This window comes from Phycodurus eques, chromosome 20, assembly GCF_024500275.1.
Source record: "Phycodurus eques isolate BA_2022a chromosome 20, UOR_Pequ_1.1, whole genome shotgun sequence".
Classification (NCBI taxonomy): Eukaryota; Metazoa; Chordata; class Actinopteri; order Syngnathiformes; family Syngnathidae; genus Phycodurus; species Phycodurus eques.
In genome coordinates this window covers 6,570,165-6,585,726 of record NC_084544.1, presented here as the reverse complement: position 1 = coordinate 6,585,726, position 15,562 = coordinate 6,570,165, and the positions used below count along the sequence as shown (strand labels likewise).

Below are 15,562 nucleotides of genomic sequence, written 5' to 3'. Positions count from 1 at the left end.
ATCTCAGAGCGAGCGGAATTTAAAAAAGAAAAAAAATCAGGTTGCAGTACCACAGATAGCTGCTGTCTTGGATACACTGCAGTAGCAGGAGCTTGTTGCTAGGACACCATAGGCCACCAGTTGTGCTGTAGAAGAGGCTACACTTTTGCCACTTTCATTTCTCTGCATGCTGACCTGGATAGATGACAGCTCTGCACACGGCTTCAGTTCACCAACGCCCTGCCCTGCTTGCTTTCCACCTGGTTCATAATGAAGTTAAAAATATATATTTGTGTGTGTGTGTGTGTTTGCTCTCTTCCGCCCTCCCTGTCCCGCAGATGTTTGACTGGATCATGCACAACAAGGGTTTGTTCCTGGCAGGCTACACTGAGATTGGCAACAACCACCCGCACGCTGTGGAGCTGCAAACACAACACAACCACTTTGCTATGAACTGCATGGTAAGACACGTACACTTAGTCACAATTCGCTCCCATTTCCAGCATGCTGTACATAGTATAGGTAGTAGAACCTCCAAAGTTATCCATCCATTTTCTGTAGTGCTTGTCCTCATCATACTTGGTGAATTTGGACAAGAGGCGCGTGGTACACACTGCACTGGTCACCAGCCAATCGCAGGACACACAACTGTTCACACTCACATTTACACCTAAGGGCGATTATAAAATCTTCAATGGACCTAGCATGCATGTTTTTATAATTTTCGCGGAAGCCATAGTACCTGGAAAATGCAACATACAGGAAGGTCTGGGCTTGGATTTGAGCCCAGAACCTCAGTACTGTGAGGCTGACCTGCAACCAGTTTATCATGTTGCCCCCTCCAAAGTCAAACAGCCTCAAAATGGAATAATTTGGAGTTCAACCAGAATTTTCTGAAAGAAATGTGCATTTGATTTCTTCCTTATGAGACAATACATGTTTATTTAGAAGCATGTCAAATGTATGACTCAATGCAGCTGCATAGTTGGTTGCTTAGTGCTTGACTCTGCTCATCTAAAAAGTACACTATTGATTAATAGTACTGGTCAAATGCAACCAGTGGGGCACAAAGTTGCTTGTCACAAAATAATTTCCACTCGTAAGACTTATTTGAAGCCAAGTTGTTTTATAGCGTCACATTTGCTAACCTGTCACTCTTTGAACTCGGACAATGCCGCACAACGAGCTGTTTGGCCGTAGCCAACTGTTCCCTCCTGTGGTCTGTGCGGCTTTGCGCACTGAGTTTAGTTTGTAGCATCTTTGAGCTAATCCATTTTATTTCTGTCAGAGTCTTCAAAGTGCGTAATGTTACTGTATTTCATTTTACAGTGGTAACTAGTATGACAGTTAAGAATGTTGAATGTTTCTTAAAACAGTACCTGTTTTGAGAATGGAACAAATGAAGTCACTTGACTTTACTTGAGAACAACTTTCCCAGAACGGCTTGTGTTAGACTTTGGAGGTTCCACTGAATGTAGTTGTCCACGTATGTAAAAGAAGCCTCTATGTTTGGGAGTTAAACCAGAGCTGCCTCTGTTTTCACACACTTGTTTTAGTCCTGATTTTCACTCGGCATTATATAAGCATTATGAAACTAGTGAACCTCTGGAGATTCTCTCCACACTTGAGAAAAGAAGGCGATGCACAATTCGAGCCGCAGAAGTTGTTGAGTGAATCCTTCTGCCTCGCAGAATGTCTACGTGAACATCAACCGCATCATGTCGGTGGGTAACCGGCTGCTGGAGTCGGGCCACTACGCCTCCCATCAGATCAAGCAGATCTCCAGCCAGCTGGAGCAGGAGTGGAAGGCCTTTGCCGCCGCGCTGGACGAGCGCAGCACGCTGCTTGAGATGTCTGCCAGCTTCCACCAGAAGTGTGACCAGGTTTGGGAAACACACACTCGCAGTATTATTAAGGCAAATTAAAGTGATGTGAACTGCAAAAACGGGGCTTTGGGGAAAAAAAAAAAAAAAAAAAACGAGGAAACTAATAAAAATATATTATATTACTTGATTTAAGAACAGGCAAAATTGACTTGATATATTTAAAATGTTGAAAAGGGGTGCTTATCAATCAATAACAGAGGCTAATATGTGGGGTACACTGTATTTCTGGTTTTAAGCTAAATTTACCTATAACCAGTAATAAAATGTCAATTAAAAGTTATATTATCCTTTTAAGATTTGTAAGGGGGGAGAAAATGCTTAAAGCAAGTGAAGTGTTGTTACTGCCTAAAAACTGCTTGGTAAGAAGAAATATCTTGGCAGAAAAAAAACAAGCATATTTTGCCTAAAGTTGAGATATTTCTTGGTTGGATTTGACTTTTTCCACTGTATCCTCTCTAACTGCATCATGCGTGTTATATCGACGCAAGGACGACGTCTTTCTCTCGAACTCAAATAAAGTGAACAAGGGCATATCCCCATTAGCTGGATTCAGCACTCGGGCTTTTACAATACCCATTTGGCTTTATTAAATCTACAAAGCCTAATGGATGCGCCACATTTGCATACATTTACGTACAATGTTTGCAGGTCGTATGTTGTCGACCAATTTTTGTGCTCTTTAGTCGCACTACAGAATGAGCCATGACCGGAAACCCAATTGGGGACGCGAGTGGTTCAACTTACCGACCCAGAACAATCCTGTAATGCAGCCAGTCTTTTATGTTTGTGAACAGAAATTGTTCTGCCCTAATCTCTTCCGTTTGAAGATTTAGTCGTCCATCTTGCGTTCATCATGATAACAATGTTTAAAAGCCTCTCGCTCTAATAAGGTCACATGGTGTTTCTCCTCTCACTTGAGGCTTGAAGAAATGTTTGTCACTGCAGGCCAATGAGCATCCATAAATAATAATTGATAAACATACATAGCAACGGTAAAAAAAAAAAAGAAAAGGCAACAGTCTTTCTAGCATGTTATAGCAAGCGTGTGCTGCTTCCTGCAGTATATGAGCAACGTGGACTCGTGGTGTAAGGCGTGCGGCGAAGTGGATTTACCCTCCGAGCTTCAGGACCTCGAAGACGCCATTCACCACCACCAAGGCTTGTACGAACACATCACTGCCGCCTACTCGGAGGTGAAACGCCACACCGTCAGAACCTCAGATTTGCATGGTTTGAAACTACGTTCAAAGAACACCGACTGTTTTTTTTTGGGTTGGGGCCCAAGGTGAGCCAGGATGGTAAAGCCCTGTTGGACAAACTGCAGCGACCGCTCACGCCGGGCAGCGCCGACTCGCTGACGGCGTCGGCCAACTACTCCAAGGCGGTGCATCACGTCCTGGACATCATCCACGAGGTGCTGCATCACCAGAGGCAGCTGGAGAACATCTGGCAGCACCGCAAGGTCCGCCTGCACCAGCGGCTGCAGCTCTGCGTCTTCCAGCAGGATGTCCAGCAGGTACGCACACTCTTTGCCTTTTGATTAAAAGGAAAGCTTTTTTTTTTTTGGTCATAAAAAAAGTGTGGACTATTTAATGATTTCATTTTGATTGTTATCTCAAGAAATATTACATAACAATCAAAATTAGGTCTTTTAAAAAAGGATTTATCAATATGTTTAATGTAGTGTTTCCCAACCTTTGAGCCAAGGCACACATTTTACAAAAGAAAAATCTCACAGCACACCGCCAAACAAAAATGTCACAAAAAGTATATATACGGTACTGTACTGAAATAATGATGCTCTCGTCACAATTCTCCCACAAGTTGACGTACACAGTGTGGCATATTTAGTTGAACACAAAGCTGATATACTTGAAGGAATTGAAGACAGGCACACAGATCTTATGTAACAAAACCGAGCTTTATGCAGATTTAACTGGCAAAAATCCAATCTCACAAAAAGGGTGATTCTGATCGGATCAAAAAGTACAAAGTTGTCATCATTGTGATTGGATTCATTTCGAGATCCAAATGATTCATCAACAAAATTAACACTCGTGAACACACACACACACATCGACATTCTTTCGGATGTGTGTGCTGCTCCTCGGAAGGTGTGAAAAGCAACGTTGCATTCATCAAAATGCGAATGTGTTCCTCCAGTTAAAGGTCTCAAACGCAAGTGATGCATTATGAGATGTGATGCTACGTAAAAAGGTCCAGTAAGATCATGCGCATACGGACTGTCCAAAAATAACGGGGGTATTCAGCGCTGTGTTGACATGGCAACCGTTGCCGAGGAGAGTGCATGCAGATGCTGTGAAGCAGCGAGATCCTCAACAGATATCGCTGATTGTAATAATGGCTGCAGTGCTTTTTCTTTTGACACTTGTTCCAACTGCGAACGCCACTTGAGAGCTAGCCCGTAAGGTGACCCCTGCATGATTTTCTCGTTGTGTCATTTCAGGTGTTGGACTGGATAGAGAACCACGGTGAGGCCTTCCTCAGCAAGCACACAGGCGTGGGCAAGTCCCTCCACCGAGCCCGAGCCCTCCAGAAACGACACGAAGACTTTGAGGAGGTGGCCCAGGTAGAGCCTTGAGCATTACCCTCCAATGTGTTACATGCCACGAAGTGTGTCGTTATATCACAGCTGTATAAAAGCAGAGGCAGATATTGTTTCATTACTTCAGTTGTGGTAGCAAAAGCCTAATTTGTCTGCATTAGGGATTTATTAAAGATGAGTCTGCAGGTTTGCGCCATTTAAATTTTGTTTACCACAATAAAAATGCAGTGGCACCTCCGTTCATGCAAAATCGGTTTCCAAACAATATTTTCAGACAAATGCTTCATTTCAAATGCGTCATTTCATGTACTGTATATAGTAGTGACGAGAGACTCTGAACTAATTAAAAGTAAAACTTCGTTTGTAAATCGAGGTTGCACTGTATTGAAATGATATGATTATTATTAAGTAAAAAGAATACATATTTGATTTTAATTTTTGGTTTTTGTTAGTATTTTTCAAAACGGTTAGGGTGAGATAAATCAAGAGCTTCAATTGTATTTTAATTTGCGGAGGCGTGACTTCATCACCAAGCCGCCAAATTACAGATGCAGCTGACACGTATATGACTGGAATGTGACAAATGAGTACAAATCTAAGAGGCTTTCTTACAAATGCATGTTCGGAAATAGGCCTGGTCACATATATGACTTGGTTGTGTAATTTCACCCTTGGGTGGACGGGCACTTCAGAGACCCAAATAGCTATACAAGCCATTATGAAGTACATTTTTCATAATTTGATCTGCTTGATGTGCTACAACATTCAAATGATTATTGTCGATAATTGGTGTTAATTATATGATCCATTGTTGCTATGATAATGATCATCTCTGTCACCTTTGTCACTACACTCAATGACTCAACATCTCTCTGTATTTTCACGCTGTAAAATATACTCACCTTCTCCCAATGTGGGTAGAACACTTACACCAATGCAGACAAGTTGCTGGAGGCGGCCGAGCAGTTGGCCCAGACGGGAGAGTGCGACCCGGAGGAGATCTACCAGGCCGCCCACCAGCTCGAAGACCGGATCCAAGACTTTGTTCGCCGCGTGGAACAGCGCAAAGTCCTGCTGGACATGTCTGTCGCCTTCCACACGCACGTCAAAGAGGTGGGCCAAAGCATGGGAGGGGGATAGTGGGTTGGTGACGTAATGCTGAAGTGGGTTGTGGGCTGCATGTGGAGAGCTTTTTACACTGTAAAGGCAGATCATTAATACACTTTATTGTGTTGTGCTAGCATATGATTAGTCACGAAGGGATACTGTGTATAGATGACAAGACAGACAAGACTGCCACTTACTAGAGGCCTGACAATCCTGATTTGGATTAGCACCCAAATTGTATACCTTCATAGATACCCACACACGTTACATCCTCACCCATTTGCAAAATGCAGGGTGGGGAAAAAAAAGTAGGTACAGTATGCACTTTTGAAATTCACATTCTTTTTTTACAGGGTCTGTGAATAATGGCAAATAATTTGAGTCAAGAACAAAGAAAGTGAAAACTAAAGCGGAATTGCAAAGGTACAGAAGGAAGAACAAAAGAAAATATTTATGGGAGGGAGAGAGGAAGGAAGGAAGGAAGGAATTTTAAGCAAAGGAAGGAATGCAAAATAAAAAGCAGGCTTGAGAAAAAGGGAAGGAAGGAAGGCACAAAGGAAGGTGGCTGAAGAAAAAGCAGGTCTGAGGTGGAAGGAAGGAAGTCAGAAAAGCTTATGGGACAAAAGAAAGGATGTAAGCATGCATGGATAAAATGGGAAGAAAGGAAAGAAGGAAAATAGGAGGTGAGGAAGGAATTCAGAAAGAAATGAAGTCTGGGTTGAAAAGGAAAGTCAAGAAAGAAGGTAGAAAAGTAGATTTTAGTAAAGGATAGAAGTCAAGGATGCTAGAATAAAAACTCGACTCTGAAGGAGGAGGCCAGGAAGGAAAAGATGCCAAGAAAAAAAAGCTGTTAATGTATTAAGATATAAAAACACTATTATATAATATATAAAACAGTTTTCCATTGTTCCTCACCTGCTTTCGTAGCTTTGGACATGGCTGGAGGAGCTCCAGAAGGAGCTGCTGGATGACGTGTACGCAGAGTCGGTGGAAGCCGTCCAGGATCTAAACAAACGCTTCGGGCAGCAGCAGCAGACCACGCTGCAGGTCACCGTCAACGTCATCAAGGAGGGCGAGGACCTCATCCAGCAGCTCAGGTAGCCGCAATGGACGTTCAAAATTGCCAGAAGAAATGTACAAACTACTCAGGAAAATGACTAGATACTGGAAGTAGTTAAAAAAAAAAAAAGTGACTTGGAGGAGGAGGAGGAGGATGAGGACGAGGAGAGGCGTATGCAGTTGACCCTTCCTTAGCCTCCATTTCTGTTTTCATACAGAGGAGGTTCCTCTTCCTCCCTCTTCATCCTCCCATCTCTTCTTTCTCTCTGCTTTTTTCCTCCTCATTTGTCCTGTTCATCATCGCCCCGTCCCCGGTGTGTTGGCTCCACTGTGTATTACGTAACTGCTTTAAAAGTGCACATCTAATTGTGCGGCAGCTCCTCCACACATCTCCCGTGTATGTGTGTACGCGAGTGTGTGGGAGTGTTGTGATTATCCTTCAAACAAATCAGTTCTCACCTTTCTTGCTCTTGTTTTGCCTTTTTTTGTTCAGTGATGGCATATGTTTTTTTGTGTAACATAAATGAAGAACGTGCGCTAAATGCCTTTTTTTAGCAAAATGCCATTATTCATCAAGCACCAAGTACTCTCACATGACAAATTGGGAAATTCTATGGAATAGCTTGAATCATTTTTAAAATGAGCATTGCCTTATTTTTTAGATTGCTGCTGTCATTTCCATTAGAAAGTAGTAAGCAGGTAACTATGAAAGTCTGCAAGTTTGCACAAGGTATATAGCTTTAGTACATAGATAATTTGGCAATTACACTTGGTGTAATCACTCTCCTTGCTGTTAGATTACAGCTGAATTGATTTCCCTTTTTTTTCCATCTGATGCATATACAGTATCTCTCAAAAGGGAGTGCATCCCTCACATTTTTGTAAATATTTTACGTCTCTTTATGGGACAACATTCAACAAATGACACTTTACCATAATAAGTATTGTAATCAGTGTACAGTTTGTATAAGAGTGTACATTTACTGTCCCCTCAAAATAACTTAAAACAGCCATTTATGTCTTAAACATTGGCAACAAAAGCGAGTACACCGCTAAGGGAAAATGTCAAAATGTTACCAATATTTTGTTTGGCCAGTGGCTGCCATTACTTTCTAGCAGTGAGCTCAGGAGTGTCATCAACAGGTTGCAACAGAGAGACTGGAAGAGTCACAGAAAGGCACACGTGGATGAGTACAATTTAAGATATCTGTTATAAATGTTACCATTCGGGTCCTTTTTGGAGAACAAAAAATACAGAAACATTAAACAGTTGGACGTGCATTCAAAAGTTCACCTGGAAAGGCATTTGAGGTTCATTCTGAAATTCCACCCAAAAGCCCCAACATGGCTAACTTTTTGTGAGTACAGTAGTGTATACGTGTTTGTCGTTTGCATACCTTATTGTTTGAGTCTCGCATTGCCAGGGACTCTGCCATCTCGAGCAACAAAACGCCGCACAACAGCTCCATCAACCACATCGAGATCGTGCTGCAGCAGCTGGACGAAGCTCAGGCCCAAATGGAGGAGCTCTTCCAGGAGAGGAAGATCAAACTGGAACTCTTCCTCCAGCTGCGCATCTTCGAGAGAGACGCCATTGATGTGAGACTCTTAAACGCGCGTCGCTGGGCCGTTTTGGGTCGTTTTGATATCACTTCGCTCTCCTCCCTCAGATTATCTCCGACCTTGAGTCGTGGAACGAGGAGCTGACGGGTCAGATGAGCGATTTTGACACGGAGGATCTGACTGTGGCCGAGCAAAGACTGCAGCATCACGCCGATAAGGCCTTGACCATGAACAACCTCACTTTCGACGTCATCCACCAGGGACAGGAGCTGCTTCAATGTGTTAATGAAGTCCAGGCCTCCGGTAAGTCCCCTGAAAAGAAAAATGAGGACACGAGTTGGTTTGTCACAGAAGCCACAGCAGAGCATGTTGGTGTTGTGTTGGAGTTCAATATTGACACTGCGGAGGTGTTTTGAAGGTCATATTCGGTCAGTGTTTGTGATGAGGCGCCCACTCACAAAGCATAAAACGTCACCTGTGAGCTCGCATGTTAATGTCTCCCTCGCTGGTTGGGAACTTGCTGACATTAAACAGAGGCTTTGTCTAATGCTAAGGTTTCAATACGAATGTCACAATAACCAAGCCTAATGTATCATTGTATATTACTGCGCGAAACACTGCATTTATAATTGTACATCTGCCACATAGATTTTTTTTTTTGTGGCTGTGAACACAAGGCATTTTATTTTATAATGATTGTGTTTGTAACATTATTGTGCCAAAATGTTATTTTTCTTGTTTTGAAAAGACCTAATTATTGGACCATCGTTGCTTATTTGAACTGTTATGGTTGTGGCCATAACAGTTAGGAATTATGTTGAAGTTGAATTGAGGAGCTTTATTTAGACAAAAGCAGTGCTTTGCTGCTATCTTGTGATATCTTTGTGCCAATGACCTATGAAGTGAGTTGAGGAATTTCATTTAAACAAAAGCAATGCTTTGCGGCCATTGTGTGGGATCTCGAGGCAATTCTAAATGTTTTTGTGTATGCATGAATTACTCGCAGAGTTTTACTGTTCGTGGCAGGGTTTTGTCCTTCCCTATCGGGGAACACTGCTCTGCATAAACGTATCATAAACAATTGGAAGGTTCCCAAGTGAGATTTTGGACATTGTAGTTCACTACGACCATGCGTTTGTAGTTTATGACCTGTTTTGGCAGCTCACCCACAGAGATTACATGACTGTTTTTCCTTTGGGTGTCGTCAAGCTTTGTCCTCGAAAAATGGCAACGGCAGACAGCCATGTGTATCAAAAAACTCTTATGTTTACTTGGTAAAGATAATTAGGAAAGTTGTAATGTTTTCATAAGTTAATGGTTTACTAGACTGACAATGAACCAATCCTTTTCAACTCTGGGAATGTTGATATGGTGTACCTTAGATAGGATTTGACAACATAATTTCCACAAAATAATTGCATGTTGAATGTGGGGCGTGACATGATTGCTTCTGTTGTATGTCGAAGTATATTTCATAGGGGTCGGCGTACATCTGCCTGCGTTGTTCCTCCAGGTGTCGAGCTGCTATGTGACCGCGACGTGGACATGGCGACCCGCGTTCAGGACCTGCTGGAGTTCCTCCATGAGAAGCAGCAGGAGCTGGACTTGGCCGCCGAGCAGCACCGCAGGCACTTGGAGCAGTGCGTCCAACTGAGACACCTGCAGGCCGAGGTCAAACAGGTAAGAAGTTTTCATTTCTACACCGTGTCATGTTTTAAGGTTCCACTTTTTGGGGGTATTTAATTGTATTATTATTATTATTATTATCTTATTATTATTATTATTTTTGCAGGTTCTGGGTTGGATTCGTAATGGCGAGTCCATGCTAAACGCGGGTCTCATCACAGCCAGCTCCCTGCAGGAAGCTGAGCAGCTACAGAGGGAACATGAACAGTTTCAACACGCCATTGAGGTTCGGTTTGTCTATTGCAGTTTCCCAAATTTTATTGAACCAATGCACATATTTTTTTTTTTTTTTTTTTTTTTTTTTTTTTTTTAAATCACACGGCACGCCACCAAACAAATGTCACAAAAAGTGGAAAGATCACTTAATTATCAGTCCCTCCAAGAATTTGTTCCACCAATACCCATAAATTATGTGCATGTTTGCAATTTCATCCACTCAGCGCAACTTTTACGCAAATTGGAACCAATCATAGCAGTCCCAAGCGCAAACGTAACACATTACAGGACACCGCCAAAGTCACTTTGTTTTTGTTTTGAAGATGCATACATGTGCAACTCTAACATCATTCATCTCGCAACAAAAATGTCTAAACTCAACACATTTATTTATAGAGCACTGTAAAAAAAAAAAAAAACTGAGGGAGGAAAATTATTAGTAAGATTTATCATGACAAAATAACATTTAAAAGACAAAGAAGGATTAAAATGGCAGAGTAAAACAATTAAAATCACTGTTTATAAAATGTTGCTGCAAAATCAGGCTTTTTAGGCTGCAACAATCACAAAATAATGCATGCAAAATCCTGGAGGAACTGAATTCTATAACTTCTGCCATCTTGCGGAAAAGCATTTAATTGTTCTGCCTGTCACTATACGTCGCTGGCATAGCTAGCATTATTTGAAGTAAAGAAATAATTCTTGGACCAATTCAGTGAAATTGGATCATTTCTCTCACGTCACACTGGTTGGGAATCACTGGTCTATGGAACCGTTTCTCGTCTCCATCAGTGGTTGCTCATTCATTCCGTTTGTTCCACTTCCCGCCTGCAGAAGACCCACCAGAGTGCCCTGCAGGTTCAGCAGAAGGCCGAGGCTCTGCTGCAGGCCAACCACTACGACATGGACCTGATCAGGGACTGTGCCGAGAGCGTGGCGTGCCACTGGCAGCAGCTCATGCTCAAAATGGAGGACAGACTCAAGCTGGTCAATGCCTCTGTGGCCTTCTACAAAACCTCGGAACAAGTAGGACATGCAATTGACATTTAATTACAAAAACATTTGAATTATCAAACCTTGCTGGTGATTTTTCTATTGTTAGAAATTGTCCCCCCCCCCCCAGTAGGGTGTGTTTATGGGGCGTAAGAAAACAACACCACTCTAGTGATATTCTCCACTATGGGAGGTAAAAGCAGTCATAACATCGACTTAACTTCCTCCTGGCAGGTGTGCAGTGTGTTGGAAAGCCTGGAGCAGGAGTATAAGCGGGAGGAGGACTGGTGTGGAGGAGCGGACAAACTTGGCCCCAACTGTGAGACGGACCATGTGACCCCCATGATCAGTAAACACCTGGAGCAGAAGGAAGCCTTCCTCAAGGTTGAAATGACACCATGGAAGATATAAACAGAGTTCTGCTGTTACACCTCTGAGCTCACATTTTTGTCAAACAGGCGTGCACTCTGGCCAGGAGAAACGCGGATGTCTTCCTCAAGTACATGCACAGGAACAGCGTCAACATGCCGGGAATGCTGAGTCACGTCAAAGCACCGGAGCAGCAAGTTAAAAGTCAGTTTGGCAGATGTAATTCAATGGAATTAAATGATCTATATTAGCGATTCTCTCTTCAGGGTCACGCGAGGGTGATGTGAAAAATGAAGAAACAGCGGAAAGTTACGATGAGTAGTAATTTGCCGAAGTAATTAACAGACGAGACTGATTAGAAATGTAATGGACAAATAATTAAAGCTATTAGCCTAAATGAATTAATTTATATTCGTGCCAACAGAATGTTGGCAGAAAATCTTTCATAAATAATCAATATTAATAATGGTTAAGGAGCAGCTACATAATTTGTCCTTGGAAAAGACAGCCTTGTGTATCAAGATAGTGTATGGATCTAATAGATGACAGACTATACATTTTATCATAGGGATGCATCATTTTTAAATTTGTTTTGCTCGCTTCACGCATTAAATTGTGATGTTTTGATAAGGTGTAACTCCAGATCCTTGTTTTGGAACTGTCCATAGCATCAACATTATTTCCACAAAATGAGTCTGCAGGAGGCGTGATGTGATTGCATAACAGTATATTTCATAATGGCAAAGGTCATCTACCACTACAGTTTCCATTATGAAGATTCTTATGGCAAGCTGTTTGAGCATTTATTCAATATCTTTGATATCCAGATTAAGGGCTCTGTACTAGTACGATGATGACGATTAAGATGGATATCAGGGCTTTCTGATAAATGCGCAAACAGCTAGCCATAGAAGAACAATCTAATTTCTTCCTACATAACAATGCAATGATTAGTAAAGGTGTCTACAGCCAGGCTGAATTGGATAGTATTGACTGAAACGGAGAAGCTTTCCGAACGAGCGAGTGTTGCTTTATTTTCACAGACATCCTCAATGAGCTGCTGCAGAGGGAAAATCGCGTCCTTCACTTCTGGACCATGAGGAAGCGGCGTCTGGACCAGTGTCAGCAGTATGTGGTGTTTGAACGCAGTGCCAAACAGGTGAAAGAGTTACAAAACAGTCTCTTACTGCCTGGGCCAAAAGAGTTGACCAAAAACATCACGCGTTTGTTTGTTTTCAGGCTCTTGAGTGGATTCACGACTACAGGTGAGTTTTACCTGTCCACCCACACCTCCACTGGCTCAAGCATCCACCACACGCAGGAGCTGTTGAAGGAGCATGAGGACTTCCACATTACCGCCAAGGTGGGTTCCGCGTCACTCCGGCCTCAGCACGTGGATGTAGCACGTGTGCAAAATGCTCTCGCTCGGTCGTCCGCAGCAAACCAAAGAGCGTGTGAAGCTGCTCATCCAGCTGGCGGACGGCTTCTGCGACAAAGGTCACAGCCACGCCGGTGAGATTAAGAAATGGGTAACGGCCGTGGACAAGCGCTACCGTGACTTCTCACTGCGAATGGACAAATACCGCTGCAGCCTGGAGAAAGCCTTGGGCATCTCGTCCGACTCCAACAAGGCTGTAAGTCCATGCATGCTCCATCGCCCAGTGTGGGCATGCAGTGAATTTATGATTCACCCATTTCATGTACAACAAAATTTGGGGGGGGGGGGGGGGGGGGTGGACGATGTACAGCGTAAAACAGGCTCAAGACAAAAAAATGACATCACCTTTCTCTTCATCTCTCATTTGACAGAGTAAGGATCTCCAACTGGACATCATTCCTGCCACAGCTCCGGGCTCTGACATCAAACTGAGGGATGCCGCCCATGAGCTCAATGAGGAGAAACGCAAGTCTGCGCGCAGAAAAGAGTATGTGGCCAGTTATACCATTTGTGGCGTTAAAAACGCAGTTTAACAGACGAAGGGCTGCTTTATTAATTATAACTTCAGCTGCTCTAGTGGATCGTGATTTAGGTATTAGCCATTGGCTAGAGAATCCATGATGAAGTCATTGTAAAGGCGCATACATAATGCATTTGCATGATTTAAAGTATCCTTTGCTTGGTCAGCTCCGTAACACCGCAAACGCGCACGCACAAACGCACACACACACAAAGGAAGGAAGTGTATGGCATTGTGAGTCTTACAAATAACCATTCCAATGTCCAACATCTACAGCTGCTTTATGACTGTGTTTTATAGCCTCAGAACATATTTTATTAAATTAAAATAGTCAAAGCTGATGGGATTTGGCAGTAAAAGGCTGAGATCATTACGGTCAATATGGCCTTGTTTATGTTTTTGTTTAGGTTCATCATGGCGGAGCTGATTCAGACGGAAAAGGCGTACGTGCGAGACCTGCGGGAGTGCATGGACGTAAGTTTCACTTCTGTTTACACGCATGAAAACAAAAACCAAAAAAAAGGGGAATTTTTATGTGGCCTCACACAGACTTACCTGTGGGAGATGACCAGCGGGGTGGAGGAGATCCCTCCGGGAATCCTCAATAAGGAGCACATCATCTTCGGGAACATGCAGGATCTTTATGAATTCCACCATAAGTAAGCATCAGCAGTGACTTCTTTTTTTTTTTACAGGATCTGGATTGCTGTTGTTATAGCTCCTCCTAGTGTTCCAATGGCTCTTTACACATAGACTGGCCTCGTATTTCAGACCTGACCACCACAGTCCGTAATAAAAGTCTGGATGCACTTGCTCATGTTATTGAAGATGTGTCCAAACGTTTGACTTGCTACTGTATGCAACTCACCTTTTAAATTATAAATGTATTGTAGGGGTTTTAAAGAAGGTTTATTTGTCCTCTATTTTCAGCATCTTTCTCAAAGAGCTGGAGAAATATGAACAGTTGCCTGAAGATGTTGGCCATTGCTTTGTCACATGGGTATCCATTCGCTTTTTCACTTACCATATTCATACTGGTAAATAACCCGTAAAGAATCTTAATCTTCTTTTGGTTTGTGTTTTTATAGGCTGATAAGTTCCAGATGTACGTGAATTACTGCAAGAACAAACCAGACTCCACTCAGCTCATCTTGGAGCATGCTGGGAACTATTTTGATGTAAGTTAAATGTCACAGTGCTCACAATGAAACTTCAGTGCGTTAGAGTTCATTATCTTGCATTCTTTTCTCTTTCTGCGGGTTTAACAGGAAATTCAGCAGAGGCACCGACTGACCAACTCGATCTCGTCCTATCTGATTAAGCCGGTGCAGAGAATCACAAAATATCAGCTCCTGCTAAAGGTAACCTTAAAAAAAAACAAAAGACACTAAGGTGACAATTATACAGCGGACACCAGGTTTATTGTGGGGGGTGCTATGTTCGAGACCCAATTTTTTTAAAACTAGTTTTGTCGCTCCAACATGCTGTAAACACATTAAAACCCACTAAAACTCTCTTAAACTCAACTTTTACAACACACTTTTTAAAGAATTCCATAGGCCCTGCTCTCAGTCTTGCTCGCAGTTTTCCAAATAAGAGTCATCCTGTGCTTGCTTCAAGACGTTTGACACGCTTGAAGAGAATTTGTGTATATTTAACCAAACCCTGTGATTTCATCTAACAAAATACTGCTAGTTTAATGCTAACATATGATTCCAAACGCCATAGACAGGCTAAGAGAAATTAGCATTGATGTAACGGTAATTCTAAACCTTCAAACAGTTGCTACTTTTACACACACGAGCAGCAACACGCACAAACAGAGCATAGGACAATACTCACAGGCTTGAATTCTCTCTGCTCTTACTGGAGCTTACAGTAGTTGGGGACCTTCTCTGCCTCATCTTCGTGTTCTTATTTACACAGTATCTCTTCCAGCAGATCTTGGTGCTGCCTGGCATGTTGCTGCACAGCAAAATTGTGACTTGCCTGTATACTGTAGTATAAACCCCCCCCCAAAAAAAATCGCTTAAAAATCTGTGATATAGCATTGGGCTCAAACGAACCACGATGTTGCGGCCGGGGGTTCACTGTATTGTGTTGTTACAGTTAAGTGTATTTGTGCTATTTTTAGGAGCTGCTGACATGCTGTGAAGAAGGCAAAGGCGAGATCAAGGATG

At 42.6% G+C, this 15,562-nt stretch overlaps 1 protein-coding gene across 1 annotated transcript in view; it reads left to right on the top strand.

Annotated features, from left to right (window-relative positions):
• The window catches only part of LOC133396109 (triple functional domain protein-like), a 59,991-nt gene that overhangs the window by 27,426 nt on the left and 17,003 nt on the right, over positions 1-15,562 (top strand). The window contains 25 exon segments of the mRNA XM_061665584.1: positions 318-440; positions 1,671-1,862; positions 2,927-3,058; positions 3,151-3,381; positions 4,333-4,455; positions 5,353-5,544; positions 6,466-6,635; positions 8,022-8,196; positions 8,268-8,463; positions 9,674-9,840; positions 9,953-10,072; positions 10,897-11,088; positions 11,290-11,439; positions 11,514-11,628; positions 12,468-12,583; positions 12,664-12,684; positions 12,686-12,787; positions 12,864-13,058; positions 13,234-13,349; positions 13,790-13,856; positions 13,932-14,041; positions 14,313-14,382; positions 14,471-14,560; positions 14,651-14,743; positions 15,517-15,561. Coding sequence (XP_061521568.1) covers positions 318-440; positions 1,671-1,862; positions 2,927-3,058; positions 3,151-3,381; positions 4,333-4,455; positions 5,353-5,544; positions 6,466-6,635; positions 8,022-8,196; positions 8,268-8,463; positions 9,674-9,840; positions 9,953-10,072; positions 10,897-11,088; positions 11,290-11,439; positions 11,514-11,628; positions 12,468-12,583; positions 12,664-12,684; positions 12,686-12,787; positions 12,864-13,058; positions 13,234-13,349; positions 13,790-13,856; positions 13,932-14,041; positions 14,313-14,382; positions 14,471-14,560; positions 14,651-14,743; positions 15,517-15,561 — 3,303 coding nt within the window.